A 20,377-nucleotide genomic window follows, 5' to 3' on the forward strand; every position below is an offset into this window, starting at 1 on the left:
CTCTGATTTTTTCTCTTATAACATGATTAATGCAGAAATAGGATTAATGTTATTATGTATATATATATATAATCTATATCAGATTACCTGCTGTCTAGGGGACGGGGGAGGGAGGGGAGGGAGAAAAATCTGAAATTGTAAAGCTTGTATAAACAAAAGTTGAGAACTATCTTTATATGTAATGGAAAAAAATAAAATACTTTATTAATTAAAAAAAAAAACTACACCAGCTCAGATAAACTGAAAATCGGGTTTTGCTGAGGACACCTCTCTCATACTTACTGACTTACGGAACCTGAAGGCTTGTTCCTTGCTCCCTGATATTTCAGATGCTTATTCTTCCACTTAATCATTTCTTTGAAGTTTGGACCATTTAACTATGCTACCAGGATCCCTAGGTGGCGCAGTGGGTAGAGCACCAGCCCTGGATTCAGGAGGACCTGAGTTCAAATCTAGCCTCAGACACTTGACACTTACTAGCTGTGTGACCCTGGGCAAGTCACTTAACCCCCATTGCCCCGCAAAAAAAAAAAAAAATCTTAGGAGGATACTCCCTAGTGGGGGCTCAAAACAACAGCCATTAGCCAAAAATCCCTCCTCATCTCACACATGGTATCCATCAAGGGAAAATAGTAGCTAACCAAGTTCTGAAGACTAAACTCATCAGTGGGAATGAGTTAAGATAAGGATACTCAGAGTTTACAAGGATTATAGATGCTTCAGTTTTACCATTTTAATATTTTTTAAAATAAATAGAATCATTGTTATAAGTCAGATACCTCACCGGTTTTAGTTAAACCTTAAGTAATTCAAGTTACTAATTTGGAATTAATGATAATGCAAACAGCTGAAATTTGCCTTTATTTAATCCTTTCTTCAGAGTGCAAATTAAAAACATAAATAGTATTTTAAAAGAAAAAAACAAACTGTTAAAAAGTACTTAGTAGCACAAACTTCAAGCATCTTCAAACACTTCAAACAGGTTTTTTTAAATTTACAAACAATTGATGTCACTGACAAACATTCATTTATTTAATACCTACTAGTGCAGGGAACAGTTGATAGGCACTGGGGGGAAAGAGGTATAAGACAATGTCACTGCTATGAACATGCTTAAAATCTGTCAGGGACACAGGATAAATACATTAAAAGACAATAGGATCATAGATTTAGATATAGAAGGGGCCTCAGAAGATCATCTAGTCTAGTCCTCTAAATAATAATACAAACCAGCACTGGATTTGTTACTACAAATCAGTGCTAGATGAGTAGTCCAGACAAGTGGATCCAAACCTGTCAACTGTAGGGGAATTGCTGCAAGAGTTCTGTTAATCCATAAAAAAAGAAAACATGCCTGAATAAATAAATGTCTCATATATGTACACAATACTACTTTAAAATGTATGTAGATGCTGTTATGATTAATAAAACAGAAATACATTTTCCAATATTAATGAATGCAAAAAAGTCTTTTTTGATTATATATTTTCTCAATCAATGGATAGTAATCAAAGTACTATAATGTGGGAGTCTGGAATATCTTAGCATTAGAAAAAGGAATTTTAATACTCTACAAGAATTGTTAACCTCAAGTACCAACAAAGAATACTACAGGAGTTTAAAGAAGAAACGATCACTGAGAGCTAGGATAATCAAGAAAGTCTGTACAGAAGAGGCAGGATGACTTAAACAAGATCTTGAAGAACTCTAGAAAAAATTTAAATAATGATAGCATGCAGAAAGCAATTAGAAATTCACATCTATTTTAAAAAATATATCCCTAGACAAGGTCGATGTAAGTCTAGAGTTTTTCAATGTTTCTCTATTTCTTTTCCATTTTCTGCTTTGTTGGACTAGATGATCTCTAAGATCCTTTCCAGTTCTAACATTCCATCCTATTCTATTAGTAATACTTTTTACTAATTCAGACTGGGCTTCAACACAATTCCTCTTATTTCAGAGGTGTTTTTTTTTTACTTTGGATATGGTAATTTATTTTCAAAACAGAAAAGAATTCAAGCATTTTAAGCCTTTTTTACCTTAATGTTTAAAATTTAAACAAACTTAATACAGTCTTTCTCATTATCTGTTTGAAAGAAAAAATTAACTGGCTGGGTTAAGAACATCAGGGTTCCTTCCAGATCTAAAATGCATTCTATATAAAGGTATGAGACTTAGTATTTTTTCACATGCGTCAACTATGGAAAGCTAAACTGTAACCTTGTTTGCATAAAAGTTCACATTTGTTAAAAAAAAAAACAAACTTTTGATACTTAATACAAAGTCTTCTAAGCAATTATATTTTCTCATTTTTCAGTTTTGCCATCCTTTCAGTATTAGGTTGTAAACTCTTAGGCAGTGACTGTTTTATATAACATTGTTAATAATACTCAGTAAATCTAAAATAATAGCTATCAAGTCACTTGAAAAGATTATACAAACTGCATGAGAAAAAGAAAACTAGACAAGACGATTGTGTCTAGTTTCATGTTACATTCCACAGTACTTTGAGCTGAAAAAAGTTTCAAAAAATATTGAAAAATTGTATAGAGGTAGAAAAGATTTCCTCTATCCACTTCAATCACCTGTTAGATTGTACTTTAATGTGCACTGCCCATGACACTAAGGGCAGAAACTGAGTATCAATTTCACAGTAAGGTTCTGGTGTCTTACCAGTATCGATCCTGTGATAAGGAAATGCATGACTTCAAATGTCTTTAATTTTCTACCTTTATTATGTAGCTGTCCAAGTAAATATTAAAAATAATGCAGTTTTTAGAAAACATGGGGGTGTAGTGGATAATCTCCAGTGTCCAAATAATATTTTGATACCAAATAAGATTCTTTATTGGTACTCTGCTAGGTGTGAATTGTTTTGATTACTTAGTGGTTTTCATAAGATTCCATTTATACATTGTACACAGAAACACAACCATGTGAACGCATGGCACTAGGAAGATTACCCACTATTTCCCATTTATTAAGTTCAGGATCATATTTCTCAATGCTCTGAAGATATGTTCCTTTTGAGTAGGAATATCCACCAGTTACATAGATACATCCATTCATGATGACAGCACCACACTCCATTCTCCTTTCCATCATAGGAGCTATTTCTGTCCATTCATTTTGTTCAGGGTCATAGCATTCTGCAATTGTGGTTTGTCCACCAACAAGATATAGCTTATTTTCTAATGGAATTGAACACAATCCATATTCTTTGAAAAGAAAAAAAAAAGAAAAAGAAATTTAAAATTATAGACAAAATGCATAAAGTTACAGCAGACTGATGAATGATAACTATACATATATTTTTAATTAGCATACACGTCAGACTAGTATATTTTGTTATTGATGAATTGTTTCAGTCATTCTGACTCTTCCTGACCCCTTTAAGGATTTTCTCTGCAAAGATACTGAAATGCTTTGCATTTCTTTCTCCAGCTCATTTTACTGAGGCAAACAGGGTTAAATGACTTGCCCAGAGTCACACAGGTAAGTAACTGTCTGAGGCTTCATTTGAACTCAGGAAGAAGAGTCCTCCTACCTCCAGGCCCAGCACTCTATCTACTGTGCCATTTAGACTAGTATATACTGCTTCAAAATATGGCTGAAACCTGTTCCAAAATATGGCACCTGACAGTGCTATGGGCTTGCGCCTCCATCCCACTTCTCCAAGAGCTGCTTCCATGGTCCACAAATATTACACCTAAACTGAATCTTCAGAGTAAAAAAGAGAATCTATATTCACAGAACCCTCTTCACTGAACTTCCCCATAGTCATATTTTGACTTGGCACTCATTTTTAGGATACATTATACGCACTGCCTTTTCGTAAGGCAGATGTGGGCTAGATGACCTCTGTTGATAATTTCCAATAACTAATAATATTAACCTGGAAGACAGAATAGCAGTAGCTCATCTGTGTGGTAATAGGATCACAGAATCATCTGGGTGGCAATAGGGATCACAGAATCACAGATTAAGGTTGGAAGGGGCTTTAGAGGGTCATCTAGTCTAACACTCTCATTTTACCAATGAGGAGACTAAGGACCATCAAAGTTAACTGTGATTTGCCCAAGGTCACAAAGGTAGTATAAGTGGCAGTGCCAGGATTAGAGTCCAGATCTCTGATCCCATATCCAATGCTCTTTCTACTGTATCATGCTTTCTCCCCAACAAGCAATACACTTTAAAGGTCTTATTCTATTCTCTGGACAAACATTAACATATCCATAATATTCTTTCACTTCAATCCACAGACTCTAACCAGATATGAAGGAAGGCTCTAAACTCACAAAGATTTGGAAGCAGGAGAGTTATGTTAGAAACACAAGAAACAAAGATGCAAATAAATGGAGACTTTGCACCCAATTTAAGGACTCTTGTTCTCTATCCACCACCACCACCACAAACCACAATAAAGTCAATGACAGAGATGCCAGAGTCCACTCCTTCTATGGTCTTTACTTTTTAAAATAACATGAATTTCTTTGAGTTTTAAAAACTAAAGGTGAAACAAAGTAATAACAGAAGAAAAGGAAACATAAAATCAATTTTAACTGCTTCATATTTCTATTTATTTCTTATAAACTAGAAATTTTCAAGGGAAATAAAATATTTTAAATTGGAATATCTAAATTTTCATAGAGCATGATATTGTATAAAAAGGACCTGCAAATCAGAAAGACCTAGTTGAAGATCCATCCTACCTCAGACATCTAATAGCTGAGCGGATATAAGCAAGTCACTTAGCCTCTCAACATCCCAGGCAACCCTCTAAGATTCTAAGTTGCAGATCTCCATTGGGGAAGAGGGTTTTCACACTTGTAGTTCCCTACATGGAAGAAGTAACAAGTGTGGCCCAAAAAAGGACTTTTCTTTTATACATTCAACAAATTCAACAAATTATCTAGGTGTCTACTATTTAAAGGCAGTATAACAGGCACTGTGTAGTGTATAAAGATGAATAAGAAGCTCTCCTATCCTTTAATAGTTTATAATTAGAGATATATCTAAAAAGGCATATACAAAAACAACCACAAACTAAGGCAATATGTGATAAGTGCTGTACCAGTAGGAAAAAAAATGGTACGGAATTCATGAAACAAAGAAAGGTAAGATCACGAAAATGTCTGCTAGTGCTAAACATACAATGAACTAGTATATTCATAGAATTCATAGAATTTTAAAATGGAAAGTTAAAAATTGGCCCAATGCCCTAATTTTACAGAGAAGGCTCAGGGCCAGAGAGATTGTTGTGACTTACCTAATGATTATAAAGCTTATCCAACGTTTGTGAAATAGCAAAAAATATTATGATATGTCAGTATAATAATATTACTGTCATAAGGAATATGAAAAGACATGAAATAATTCTAAGTAAAGAAAGCAAAACTAAAACAGTATCTGAAATGACAACTATATAAAATAACCAATGGAAAAGGGATCCTAAGGGACAGAGTAAATGAGCTGTATATATTCCTTCTTTTTAAAAATGTGAATATAGTTTATATTTCATTGTTATATTAAGTTGTATTCCTTTAGTCTTTTTTGGGGGGGGTGAGGCAATTGGGGTTAAGTGACTTGCCCAGGGTCACACAGCTAGTAAGTGTCAAGGGTCTGAGGCCGGATTTGAACTCAGGTCCTCCTGAATCTAGGGCCAGTGCTCTATCCACTTCCCCACCTAGCTGCCCCTAACTGGTCTTTTTTGCTTAAATTATGAAGCTGAGTTTCTAAGATGAGCTGACCAGAGCTAATACCTAATCCATCAATATGTGGGGTGCAAGGAGCCAACTGCGTCAAAAAGGCCACTGAGGAATGGTGGTTAAAAAGAAGTATAGCTGACAGTGCCATGCCTCCCTTAAGAAGGTTAAGGTATTAGACTAAGTCTAACTCTTGACTATTGATATATCTTTTGCTTCCATTTTATCACCGGTTCTTGAAATTGTATGCTGCCAATGTTGCCTGGCAAATGGGTAGCTAGGGTTCCCAAGACAATTTCAATGATTTGATATAGTAAAGCAAGAATCAGAATCCTATTCTCTTTACTTACTAGCTGTGTGACTCTGTACAAGTCATTTAATCCCTATATGCCTCAGTTTTATTTATAAAATAGGGATGATAATACTTACACTGTATACCTCAAGAGGTTGTTGTGAAGTTCAAATTAGATGGTGATAACAATAGCTACCACTTACATATAGCACTTTAAGATTTGCCAAACACTTTATAAGTATTATTTCATTTTATCCAATAACAACCCTGGGAGCTAGGTGCTAATATCATCCCATTTACAGATGAGGAAACTGAGGCTGACAGTAGTTAAAGTGACTTGCCCAGGGTTACAAAGCTATATGTGTCTGAGGCTGCCTCCAAGCACAGTATTCTATCTACCATATTACCTAGCTGCCAAGACAATATATATAGAAGCCTTGTGGTGAAATACAACATCAACATAGGTTACTATTATTCCTTTGGAGGCAAAATGTGTCTAATAGTAATATTAAATGTGCCTAGCAGTAATATTTTATAATAATTTTCTTTTTCTATATCAACATTTATAACCAATACTAGCATTTGTATAGTTGGGGATAATCATGATGAGTATATTTTTCTGCCTTGAATCAAGGGGGAAGAAAGTAGAATTTTGTGAATTCACTATATATACACAAAAGATTAAAAGTAGAATTTACTCTGGCCCCTGTGTATTTTCTATAATATGAGGTGGGGGACATGGGGACCCAAATAAAAAACGTTTTTTCCCCAGAAAATAAAATAATAAATAATGGCACTTGGAACATAATTTGTAAGCAGATCAGCAGAAAGGTATTAATCTGTTATAACCATAGCTGGTACAAGTTTGTGAATTTCAATTACCCTTTCTATTTCCATAGCGAAACCTGTTGCCAAATGAGAAATGGTCTAAAAGCAACACCAAGTGACATGGCTCTTCTATACAGAAAAATTAAACCTATGGTACAATTGTCATCATGATTTAGTTTGTCATTTCTCCTGAGAAGCTCAAAAGGTACCAGAGTTAAAGGACAAAAGTGAGCATGATACCCTTTGATCCAGCAATACCACTTTTGGGTCTTTTTCCCAAAGAGATCATGGAAAAGGGAAAAGGACCCACAAGTTGTGGTATATGACATGTAATGGAATATTATTATGCTGTAAGAAATGATAGCAGGAGGAGTTCAGAGAAACCTGAGGATCTTTGCATGGGTTGATGATGAGTGAGATGAGCATAACCAGGAGAACATTATACACAGATCATCAATACTGTGTGTTTGATCAACGGTGATAGACTAGATTCTTCTCACCAATCCAATGGTACAGAAAGAATTCCAAAGTACTCATGATGGAAAAGGCTCTCCAAATCCAGAAAAAAAAAAAAGAAACTGTAGAATATGTGACGCTGATTGGGACCGACCATACTTTCCTTTTGGTTTTGGTGCTGTTGTTTTTCTTTTTTGAGGTTTTTCCTTCTTGCTCTGATTTCTTCTTGTATAACATGACTAATGCAGAAATATGAGTTAATGCGTATATATCAGAGTTATCCTTGCTGTCTAGCGGGAATGGGGGAACAGGGCGGGGAGGGAAGGAGAAAAAATTTGAAATTGGAAATCATTATCTAGAACAAAAGGTGTGAAAACTTAAATAAATAAAAAAATTTTTATATGGAAAAAGAATGTGAGCATGGAGGGGCAGACCATGGTCCTCACAGCAGAGAATTATGTTCTTATGTCAGCAAAGTACGTAACAGCAATCTTATGCAACGCTGCCGAGTAATAGTTACAGTAAATATCTGCTGACCACTAAATGTCATTAACAAATTCAGGTAGACAGTTTTATTCAGAGAGCTTACATTCGCAAAATGAAGTTGTGACCTCTCCTTGTATGTTAAACAAAAGAGTTAAACAAATAAGTCTGCTTCTTTTGAATGTTGCTAATAAAAATCAGGTTTTAGAAGCATATGATTTGAAGAAATGAGAACAAAACATAGATAACAAAAAAGAACTTAAGAACAAAGAAAAAGCAAAGTTATTAGATGTGTCTTAGTCACAGGGAAGTAGAATATGTACATTTTGTGGTAGTATAAACCATTTAAAAGGGGGAAGTTAGATGGCTCAGTGGATAAAGTGTAAGCCTGGAGTCAGGAAGACATGAGTTCAAATGTGAACTCACGTACTAGTAGCTATGTGATGCTGGGCAAGTCACTTAACCTCTGTTTGCCCTAATCTACTGGAGAAGGAAACTGCAAACCACTCCTGTATCTCTGCCAAGCAAACCTCACAGACCAGTATGATTTAGTGGGGTTGTGATGTTTAGAAATCTTAAATTGTGGGTCGCCTAAATCAGAAGCGTCAGCACCAGTCTAGCCTAGAGTTCCCAGCCTGGTTGGGTTCTTCCTGAAGTCCTCCTCCAAGAGCCTGCTTTAATCAGGAACACCCCAGCAAGCTGATTTTTATAGGTTTGGAACAGAGGCGGGTCCTTACAGACTGCTTCAGGGTGATTGGTTGCTGTCCTCCAAATTCCAGTGGCTTTTGAAGGTGTTCTCAAGTTGAGTTCACAGTCTAGTTTCTGAGAACAATACCTTCTAAGGGCGTAGCCAGGTGTGATTACAATCCAGAGTTAATTGAAGTAGGCTAAATCAGCAGTCAATCACTCTCACTTGATTCAATCAGTTTAGATTAATCTCCAGGTGGGTCTTTGAGTATCTTGCTAAATCCCATTATTTTCATCACAGGGTCATGAAAAGGTGACATGCCTGAACAAGAAGCCAATTTAAAAAATATAACTGAGAGTATTTGGTTCAAGTAATTTAGATTCTATCTAGTTTGAATGAATGCTTTATTCCCCTGAATTCCACTCAAGTCAATTGTAACATTTACTTCAAACCTTCAGATGTGTAAAGCAAGGTATCTGAGGCAACAGTGCATAATGAATAGGAGAGAGCCTATCTCAGAGTTAAAAAGAACTGATTCAGGGGCAGCTGGTGGCGCAGTGAGAGAAAAGCAGCCAGCCCTGGGATTAGGGGCAGATACTGAGTTCAAATCCAGCCTTCAGACACTTGACACTTACTAGCTGTGTGACCCAGTGGGCAAGTTACTTAACTCCATTACCTCACAAAAAAATAAAAAAAAAAAAAAAAAAAGACCTGATTCAAAATCCACCTCTGAAACCTATTACCATATGACCCTCTGCAAGTCACTTTAATTCCAGTGCCCCAGGCTACTCTAAGACTGGGAGTTGTAGAACAGATGTCAATCCATTTGGGGTGGGAGGAAGGTCTAGTAGCAAGTGAATCACAGGTCCCAATTAAAAAAATATAAGCCATGGTACCAGTTACAATATAAATCGACACATAACAAAGAAACATTTTTAATTTGTTTTTTTAGTGGAGGCGATTGGGTTAAGTGACTTGCCCAGGTCACACAGCTATAAGTGTGAAGTGGTCTGAGGGCCGAGATTGAACTCTAGGTACTCTGACCTCGCAGGCCGGTGCTCTATCCACTGCGCCATCTAGCTGCCCCGAAACATTTTTAATTTTACATGAGTCTTAATTTATTATTATACTAATCCATTGTTACACAGGGCATATATTATGGTGGAGAGCACAGTTAGACTAGTGTTTATATTTACCTGGATGTGGACTAGAGGTGACCAGACTCCATTCATTGATGTCTGAGTTGTAACTCTGGACTTTATCATAAGTGCAGCTTCCCCTGTAACCACAGTGGCCTCCAATGACATAGATGATTTCCCGTTAAGACACAGGCAGTAGCATTCCCCACACCTGTATGTTAATTAAAATCATATCTTCATATCTGACCATTCATCAAATTGATCTAACACCTACTACATATAAGATACAAGGCTAAGTCCTGGTGAGGCTACAGTATAAAATAAGATTGGGTCTCTGTCTTCAAGAAACTTACAACCTAGTAGTAAGGTTAGCAAGAAGACAAATAACATAAGGCAACTGTAATAAATGCCGTAAGATAGGTTAAAAAGGTGAATATTCCTAGAAGTTCAAAGGTGTGAGAAATCACTTTCAGGTGGAACAGAAGTTCTTAATCTGGAGCCCATGAACTTAAAAAAAAAACAACCCTATCTTTTTGTGTTTCCCTTTAATGCTATTTATTATATTTTATGCATTTAAAAACATTATTCTGAGAAGTCTGCATAGGTTTACACTAGACTGCCAAAAGAAACCAAGACACAAGAAACAGTTAAATCCCAGACCCAGGGAATCAGCTAAAACTTCATGCAGGACGCAGGCTTTGAGTTATGGCTTAAAAAATGGACAGTATTTTTACAATGAGAGGTATGGTAAGGGAATTTCAGGGGAAAACTGAGTGAGTAAGAGGCTAAGTAGGAAAGCATGATGCATTGGGAAATGGTGATACTGTTTAGATGGAGCACAGGGAAAAATGGAAAAAATGCTAGAAAAGTGGATTGGGGCCAGATTCGAAGGAAGGTTTGAGCAGTGGGGGTGACATGTTCAGTGCTGGTTTTAGAAAAGTTAATCAGAGGGTAGGCAGCAACATGATTCAGATGGAAAGCACCAGGCCTGTTTGGCTCAGACACTTGCTCCTGTGACCCTTGGCAGTCACTGACCTGTCGACTCAGTTTCCTCATCTGTAAAATGGAGATAATAACCATACCTGCACCTCCCAACAATGTGTGAGGGATAAAATGAGATAATTGTAAAGTACTTAGCCAAGTGCATGGCACATAGTAAGCATTAAGTCAGCTATTATCTATTATATCCAAGATGGATTGAAGTGGAGAGAGACAAAGCGTAATTAGCCTACTGCAGCAGTCCAAGAGATAAGCAATGAAGACTTGAACAGGGGATGGAACAACAGAAAGGAAAGACATGATTACTCCCACTTACTACTGCTGTGTGGCCAAAGCAAGTGATTTTACTTCTCGGAACCTTAGTTTTTGTGTTTGTAAAATAGGGATGATATTCATAATCCCTACTTCCCAGGCTTATTGTGAGAGAAGCCAGTCCACAAACCTTAAAGCCTGGGTGAATGTGAATTACTATTTTTATTTAAAAAGACACTTTAGGGGCAGCTAGGTGGTGCAGTGATGAGCACTGGCCCTGGATTCAGGAGGACCTGAGTTCAGTGCAGCCTCAGACACTGGACACATACTAGCTGTGTGACCCTGGGGAAGTCACTTAAACCCAATTGCCTCACCCCCCCCCCAAAAAAAAGACAACTTTGGAATTAGAATTGGAGGGATGATGACTGAGGTGTGGGAAGTGAGGGAATAAAGGTTATAAGGAAAGATAACTCTTGGATTCAAAACAAAAATGGGGAAAATCAAGAGGACAAAAAGATGGCTTGGGAGAATAAAATGAGTTTAATTTAGGTAGAATATTGGTTTAACCTATTAATTTCTATTTTGAAATGAAAAACCTGTAAGGAGGGACCTTCATGAAAGAATCAAAAATGTTTTAGTGGAGTCATTTGCTTCCATAATAGCTAAGGATACATTTCTTAGTTCCTCTTCTTGACATATATACTATCTAGAAAAAAACTTTTTTTTTTTGGGGGGGGGGGGTGAGGCAATTGGGGTTAAGTGACTTGCCCAGGGTCACACAGCTAGTAAGTGTCAAGTGTCTGAGGCTGGATTTGAGCTCAGGTCCTCCTGACTCCAAGGCCAGTGCTCTACCCAATGTGCTACCTAGCCACCTCGTAGAAAAACTTCCTAATAGGATATATAAGAATTAGAAAATAAAACAAATTAAAGAAAATATTTCATCTACGTAGGGCAAAGAAGCAGAAAATACAGCATGTGAACTCAGGGCTAGGCTGAGGCAAAAGTATGAATACTAAGTAACAGATTTAAGTGTAACTATCCACGAAGTATTTCAATTTTATCTAGGATAAAAAGGAATGAAGGTTATCAGTCAGCTGTTGGGGAATTTGTGGAAAGGGCACTGAGTTCCTACACAATGTCTACACATTATCTCAAGCATTTTCTTATATGGTGAGTAAAATATCAAGTGAATTTTAAAATGAGCTAGAAAGCTGACCAAAACATACAACCTACTAAAAATATATGCCAAGTTATAAAATCACATTTTGAAATTACAAAGAAACACAAAAAAGCAGAAAAATGCTCCAGATTTCTAATATCTACCCAAAATGACATTTCAGATTCCCTTGCATCTTCTATAGATGACAGGAGATGGGAAAAAGGCTAACTAAAGCCTATTAGGCACCAGAAAGGAAATAGATTTTAGCCTGCCCCCTCTTTTTACTTGTAACCAACTTACATTCTCCCATATTAAAAATATAAAATCTTACTGCACTCCTAGGCCATATTGAGAATGACAAATATTTTAAGAAGGAATTTACTTATATATTTGAATGAGTGTTGGTTGCTAAACGTGGGGGCATCTCTGTCCAAAAAAAAAACACTTTATCAAAAAGATTTGTGTCAACCTCATTCTTTTATAATGAAGAGAAATTTCCAGACATAATCCAATCTCTTAGGCTGACTGTAATGGGCTATAACTGGATCAGATTTCACACTCTCTTTAGCTCCTTAGAAAGAACAAGAAAGCAGTGGAAAGGGAAGCACTTAAGATAAAATATGCAAATTTGTAAATACTTATATTGTATCCATACAATTTGAAAGCTGTTCTGGTAAAGTATCATAGCAGCAAGTTTAAAAATTAAACATCATCTTTTTTTTATAAAAAAAGGAAAGAAAAATCAAGTTTTATTAAACTTCCTTTGATACAGCAGGAAATATTTACCCACCCCCCCATTCCTAAAACTGAATACCAGAAGCATACAGGCATTGTAGATAGGGCATGGCTTTTGCCCTCAAGACTTTACAATGATTACACTAAATGAGATGTCAAAACAAAAATTAGAAAAGTTCTACTGATAAAATGTTTGTTATCCTCTGTAGGAGTTCAAATAACTAGCCTATGTAATGGTGTAAAAAAAAAGATACATAATAATTTGGATGAAGAATAGAAAAAAAGGCCCATAATGCAGTTAGAAAGAAAAAAAGACCATCAATTTTCATTTAAAGAAACTAATCTAGTATAGTAGTAGAGAAGGGAAAAGTTTAAAGAGAAAGTCATTCAACAGCAAGAAAAAAAGTTAAAATAAATATTAAAAATAAATAAAACCATGTATTTCTAAATTTGTCTTATCTTTAACATCAATTTAAAAATTATTAGGAAGCAAAGTATGGCTAAGAAATGTCAGTAATGGCTTTCCTGGTTCAAAAAAGTCGTAAGATAGTAGCTTGTTTTTTCTAGATATAGTATTGGAATCATAAAAAATATTATTTGGGGGCACTCTATGGCTGCATTATTTGTTTATTCCACTGTTATTTCTAGATAACAGAATGATGCCAAACTCAGTAATACTTGATACTTGAGATAGTACTCTGGACCCTGCACTTTCACTGAAAAAAGAGGGGAGGATGGTTCAAGTTTAAAAGGCCACATAACATATAATATACAAAATCTGTACATACCTTAATCATATTTGCAATAGGAATCCATTTCTTTTTTAAAGGATCATAGAACTCTGCTTCTTCTGCTGGAGCACCTTTTCTGTAACCCCCCAGGGGCATAGACCACAACCACTTAAGGTAACTGCACAGTGATAATATCTTGCATTGAGCATGGGGGAGCCTTCAGTCCATTCATCAGTTTCACTATTATAGATCCAGACAGAATCAAGGGCTTCTATGTTATCTGTCCTATAACCACCTGTGACATAAATATTGGGTCCCAAACTTGTAACACCATAGCTTTCTCTGGTATAATCTGGTATTTCTGCTCCCTGAATCCACACATTTATTAAAGGATCCATATGTGAACCTCTGATAAAGGATGCCAATAATAGCCTCCTATTATATACATAGTAGCTGTGGACCTCTGGGAAACCTCCTTATGCATAGGACTTAGAGCATTATATATTAAGGCTCTTAACTTGTTTTCAGTTAGTAAGTGTCTTCTCTGAAGACTCAAAGCAGTCTTCAAGTACATTTGATCTATATCTATTTCTACATAGTTTAGTAGATCATAAATGCCTTCAATTCGCTTTTCCACATCATGTGCTGTCCATTTAATAACTGGTTCTATGACAGTTTCTTCTTTCCAAACACTTAAATTCTTTCTGGACAAAATAAAGAATAATTTTTCACTGCTGATTTCAAGAAATTCTTCTTGTTGCCATACTTCCTTGAACCTTGATAAAAGCATCCTTCTGGATTCCTTTTCTAATTCTGGACACACATGAAATTCTGCAAAAGAATGCATTCCTATGCAATTATCGACATCAAGGTGCCTTACCAAAAATTGCTCACAAGCTTTCTTTACAGGAAAAAATTGCAGTAAGTCTGCTGCTTCAAGGAGGCTTTGAACATTTCTTTGGGTTATTCTGATTTGTGAAGTGTATGCATAATTGATAAGACCTTCTAGAACTTCATGGTGGATCCCAGGGAGTTTTATTTTATTTTTAAACTTTTCTTTCATGTCAGCTGTAAACATTGCTTTAAAAATAATTGCTGCAGGCAGCTAAAACAGGCTTTATGACAATGGAAGATACCACCTGAAGGACACTGAAGTGTTATATCGGTAAATAATCCATCAAGTAGAATGTTCTGAATGCTTCCAAGAAATCCAAAGGATGAGAAGGATCTTTGAAAAGAATACATAATCTTCTTGCCCTTTAAGTGCCATTGCTGCAAAAAATATTAAATATATTCATTTAAAATTCTGCAGATTAACGTAAATCATCAATGCTTCATATCCTAATCATCATAATGATTAGGCAGACTAGTCAAAAGGCCTCATCTCGACGAATTACAGTAATATTTCTTAAACAACGAACAGTACCCAGAACAAATGCAAAATGTGTGTCGTTCTGTAATGGAATATGGTGGCCAATTTGTAAACAGGCACCACATTCAGCAGTACTATGTGAACTTGGATGAAAGGATGTGAAACCGGCCACCAGGGTCATCCAAGAAAAACCCTTTTGGGCCACTTTCCCCCCCAAAAAAGTCACACACACATACACACCAATCCTCTTCCAGAGAGTTGTCTCAACAAAGAAGGCACTGCCCAAACGCATCATATTAGTAAGGGTCTGGGGCCCTTTAGGGGGTCGCTCCCGGAGAAGCCTGGGGGAGGGAGGAAACCGCATTGGTCCCTGCTCCCACCAACGAGGGCACTCAGCCCGGAGGCTCATTTGTTCCTCCAGCCATTTCCACCAGCTTCGAGATTCCTTTTAAAATGCGATCACCCCGGGAAGAAGCCGGTCAAAGGCAGCTTCAGAAGAAAGGGGGCGGGGGTGGGGAGAGAGGGTTTACAGCCTTTAAAAGAAAGAAAGAAAACGTGCGTACAAACCACCCACTGAGCTCTCGCGAGCTACTCCGCTACGTCACCGGCCCCCTGCTGTGCAGTTACTACTCCCCTTCTAATAGTGGAAACTGAGGCAGCCCAGCCCGATCCGGGTGCCATCTCCCTCCACCCTCGGCAGGGGAGTTACAGCTCCCTTTCTGGAAGTGGAAACGGAGGCAGCCCAGCCCCGCCTCGGGCTCAGCTTCCCCCGCCCCCGCCCCAGCAATGGATTTACAGCACCCCCCTTCCGGGACGGCGGAAACTGAGGCAGCCCGGCTCTGCTCCCCCACCGGTCTCACACACACACACACACACACACACACACACACACACACACACCCTCGCGTTCCCGCCTCGGGGCGTCCCCGGGGCGCCCGCTCCTCAAGCGCCTCGAGCGCCCCCCCCTCGCCTCACGGCTCCCAGGCAGGGGCAGGAGGAGGACCGGGTTCAGCCCGGCCGGCGGCCCGCGAGGCCCGGGCCATTGTCCGCCTCTTTCTCCTTCGGAGCGGCGGGCTCGCCGAAGGTTCACTCTCCCTCAGAGGGGGCGTCCCCGGGTTACCCCCAAGTCGCGCCCCCCCCCCGACTTACCGCTAGCGCCCCCCCCCCCGGGGGCCTGGAGGCCCTGAGAACTAAGGAGAAGCGGACGCTGAGGCGAGTGCGGTGGCTTCTCCGCCCCTCTGACCATCTTTGGACCCGCGAGGCGGCAGCGGCGGGGGCCGGCTAGAGAGAGCGCCCCGGGGCCGCTCCTACTTTGGTGCCTCGGCTGCTCCCCCCGCCCCTCGACCAAGCCGGCCCCTCCCCCGCTGTCACTCCCGTGACCCCCGCCCCCTTCCCCACACACACCAGCCTGACAGCGGAGGCGGCAGCCGGGGACGCCGGGAAGGTGCTTTGCACCCCCCGCCCCCCGGCGGCCGAGGGGATGGCGTCCCCAAGGGCTCAGTCACGCACGCACCCTGCCTCGTGCCGCCAAAAAGTCCTCCTGCCGAGACCCCGGGAGAGGCGACCTCTCTCGACGCGAACCAGCCCTGATTGGCTCCCCACGGCCGAGGCGAAGCGGGGGAGGGTCGGAGCAGAAACCGAGGGAAAGGGGCTCTTCCCAGCCCGCCTGTTCCCGAGTCTTCTCTGCAAAAACGCCCCCTCCTTACCGAGCAGGGCTGAGCAGCCTGCACCCTCAGCAGCCGGCACACCAGGGGTTAAGCTGAGAGCCTGGAGGAAAAACCTGGGGCCGCCAAGGCCGGGCCGAGCTGTTGTGCCGCCTCCGCTCCGGGGTCCTCCTGGAGAGCTGAGTCCCCCGAACAGAAGCACCCCCGACTTCTCATGTGATTGTGCCCGAGCCTACTCCCCGCCCCTGCCCCCAGTACAGACTGCCTCCCACCGGGATGCCCAGGAGCGCCCGTTATCAAGGCGTGATTAAGTCTCTTCCTCCCACACGAGCCGATATTCAGCCTAGAGCAGAGAGGGTCCCCCTTCCTTCTGAAGGGAGGGCTACAGACGGAAGGCCAGAAGCACTCACAAGGCAAGCCGGACCCCTTGGAGAGTTACATGTTGAACTGATTATAGACTTTAAAAGACTAGCAAGCTCTGCATTCTCAGTTTCATATACAGTGCACTCCTTCCGTTCAGCAATGTACAGCTAATTTTCCTTGGCATTTGTAAAGTTCAGAGTTTTGAAAAATTAAATGAAAAAATTTTTTTAAATCTTGTGGCAGGTCAGCGGCGCTTTGTTTATATGAAGCGCCCCTTGGTGTGTTGACTTGTTGCTGTTTGCAGAGCCTGTTGATTTCCTGCGTCTTCTGATTCTTCACATTGTCTGACACACATAGGAGGCACTCCTATGGAATGGATGAATGAACTAATGCTGTTTCCTCAAGCAGTTCTCCTTTCATATTGCTGTATGCACCAGGTTGAACTTCTTTGCTTCTGTGGTTTCCCAAAACATCAGAACTATGACTTATTGTCTGAAGTGCTTGTGTATATGTTTAGTGTTTGTCCTGTACACTTGTACTTGCGGTAACCCTGCTTCAGTTTGCCCAGCAGAGCAGTTGCTTAGGTATCCTTGCGTGAATCATGTTGCTGCTTTACACTTGCTGTCCAAGCATAGCTGGGCTTCAGGAAAAGTAGCTTCAGAGCTCAGAAATTTTATGCATTCTGTGACATCATTATTAGCAACATGATTTTTAAACACTTTATGATGATTACCATTCATAAGTAAAACATCCAATCTTTTATCAAGAGTTATTGAGTGTATTTCCGCAAAATTTTTCTCCTTTTTTCTTCACACCCACTACTTTAGTTCAAACCATGCTATTTCTTGCCAAAGCTATTGTAATGGCTTCTGAACTGTTATTCCTGCCTCTATTTTTTCCATTTGGAAACCATCCTTAACATGGGTATAATCTGGAAGTTTCCTCTATTCAAAAATGTCCAATATTCCACACATATCATGGTATCATATTTCTTGCCTTCTCAATGGGTTGGAAAGAGGTGGGAGGAAGGAAGTAAATTTGGAAATGAACATTTTAAAAAATGAATGTTAAAAAAATGTTCAATGGTGTCTCACAGCAGTGGGGGGAGTTTGTTTTGTTTTTTGTTTTTTTAAATCAAATTCTGTGTTGTGGAATTCAAGTCCTCTACAACCTGGCTCCTATCTAAAATTCCAAACTGACCTCACACTATTGCTTCATATGACTTACACTAAGTTCTAGCCCACCTGGATCCCTCAAAATCTCCTGTTCACACTTATCTGAAGGTCCATATCATATTTACAACCACACTGTGGTCATTTGACAAATGTTTGTTGAATGGAAATTTCATATAAATACTACAGACTTTTGTTTTCTAAAAAAAAAAACATCACCAGTACATCACTAAAATATATTTCTCTGGGTCATGCACATTTGAAGTTGCTACTAAGAATGATAACATGATCAGTGTAGGAAGATCTGGGCTAGAAGAGCAATACACGATCACCACCTTTTCCCCATCTCACTTATACAAGTCCTATTCTTCAGTTTGTGGCTGCTGATAGTGTATGCAGGGACCTGTTGGTGTTCATAGATAACATCACAAATCACCTCATTTCTAAATGCTCTATGAAAATTGATAAGTTAATGAATCCTCTTTACTTTCCCCAACATTCCCAAATTAGATTGCATTATTTGAATTTGTGCAGAGGAACAAAGTCAAGAATGTTGGGTTGATGCCCAGGGACTAGAATTAACTGCAGTGTTGCCATGGATCTTGAAATTTTAAGGGTGGGGGTTTGATCATGGTGTGTATCATGTTGCAAAATGAAATGAGATTTGTTAGGGGGGCACCTGGCATATGCAAACCACTGGGGAATCAAAGATGACATAGTTCCTTACCTGAAAGACTTAATTATGTAGTATAGGAGAGAAAATGTGTATACACACACACACATACATATATACACATATGTATAGCTAAAATAGGCATAGAATACAAGTAAGTACATAGGAAAGCTCAAAATAGAATGAAAGATCCAAAGAAGGAAGGGTGACTCTCAGCTCAGAGAATCAGGGAAGACCTGGGGGGGGGGTGGAGGAAGTATCTGAGGTGAACCTTGAAGGAAAAGTAGGATTTCAGCGGAAGAGAAACAAGAAGAATCTGTTCCATGCATGTGGGATGATGAGTGTAAATGCACGGAGAAAGGAAAGGACAGAATGAGATGAAAGAATGGCAAATTGTCCAGTGAGACTGAAATGTAGGAGTGTGTAAAACGGGGGTGCACAAAATAAGATCAGATAAAGGAGACTAAAGTTTGATTATGGAGGTCTTTGGATGTCTTTGGATGTCAGGGTGAGGAATTGGTACTTATTTAGGAAATATGAGGTCATGCTACTAAATCATATCAGTGTTGGTAAAGAGATGGGCTGTGGGTATCTGGCATTGTGGATCCTGTATGAAAAACAGTAGCTGGTGGTGCATGGACCCTACAATACCACCTCTGCAGTTACAGTCAAATCCGCCATCAGAAGACTGGAGGAATTGAAAGACCAGTAAAATCTTCTCCCCAGCAAATATCTGTAGCACATAGTCCAACAATAAATGGGTTAATTTATGGAATTAAAAAAATACATATATATATATATATACACATTAGTCAGCAAATGCTTAACAATTACCAAACAGAGAGAGAACCAGTCACTGTTAATACTGGTTTAGAACAAAGCTTCCTAAACTCTGTGTCTGGACCCCATATAGGGTCACATAAATGAATATGTGTGTCACAAAAAATTTGGCAGTAAATGTTTGATTTGTATACCTATTTTGTGTACCTACATACCTGGGATCTTGTAAAAATTTCTTGGATGAAAAGGGGTCATGAGTGGAAAAAGTTTAAGAAGCCTTGGTTTAGAATATGAACACATTTGTAAAAATCTTACAATGACTAACAATGGAAATTACCTCAAAAAAAACCCCACAGCTGGAATAAAGATGTCTTAAGGGAAATTTCTGGTTAATAGTCTGATGTGGTGAAATAAATGGGATAGCCTGAGCACCCCACTCGTCTCCTTGAAGTGTCAGGAGCAATTGAGGAAGACCCCTGGGGCAACTTTATGGGAGGACAGGGAGAAGAGTTGCATAGAATGATAATGATATAGGCAATTGAAGGGGACCTCTACATTGATAAGATCACAGATCTATTTGGTTATTTGAGGTAATGCGCACCAGAGGGGATGCAATCAGGCTTGCTTTGACAGCAGTATGAATAATCAATAGAAGAAAGAAGAGATGGAGAGGCAAGGAAATTACTAGCTATGTGACCATTAGCAAGTCACTTAAAACTCAGTTCTCTAGGAAAATCTCTAAGCCTGTAAATTACAGATGAGTTAATGATCGACATTGCTAGGGAGAGTTCTCACACTGGATGATTGGATCACAAAAATGGATCAGACAAAAAAATATTTTGCAATGAAGAAAGACTTGAAAAGTTCATTTATGATAATATTTTCT

General features: G+C 39.1%; 1 protein-coding gene across 1 annotated transcript; it reads right to left on the reverse strand.

Annotated features, from left to right (window-relative positions):
• Positions 1–842: 842 nt before the first annotated feature.
• On the reverse strand, positions 843–14,739 carry KLHL23 (kelch like family member 23). Its single transcript, XM_043997875.1, is given in 11 exon segments — positions 843–3,218; positions 9,649–9,772; positions 9,774–9,802; position 13,441; positions 13,525–13,626; positions 13,629–13,861; positions 13,864–14,554; positions 14,556–14,579; positions 14,581–14,648; positions 14,651–14,707; positions 14,710–14,739. Coding segments are annotated over 11 exon segments (1,668 nt in total). The 5' UTR covers positions 14,738–14,739; the 3' UTR covers positions 843–2,907.
• Positions 14,740–20,377: the final 5,638 nt, after the last annotated feature.

This window comes from Dromiciops gliroides, chromosome 3 (genome assembly GCF_019393635.1).
Source record: "Dromiciops gliroides isolate mDroGli1 chromosome 3, mDroGli1.pri, whole genome shotgun sequence".
Taxonomy (NCBI): domain Eukaryota; kingdom Metazoa; phylum Chordata; class Mammalia; order Microbiotheria; family Microbiotheriidae; genus Dromiciops; species Dromiciops gliroides.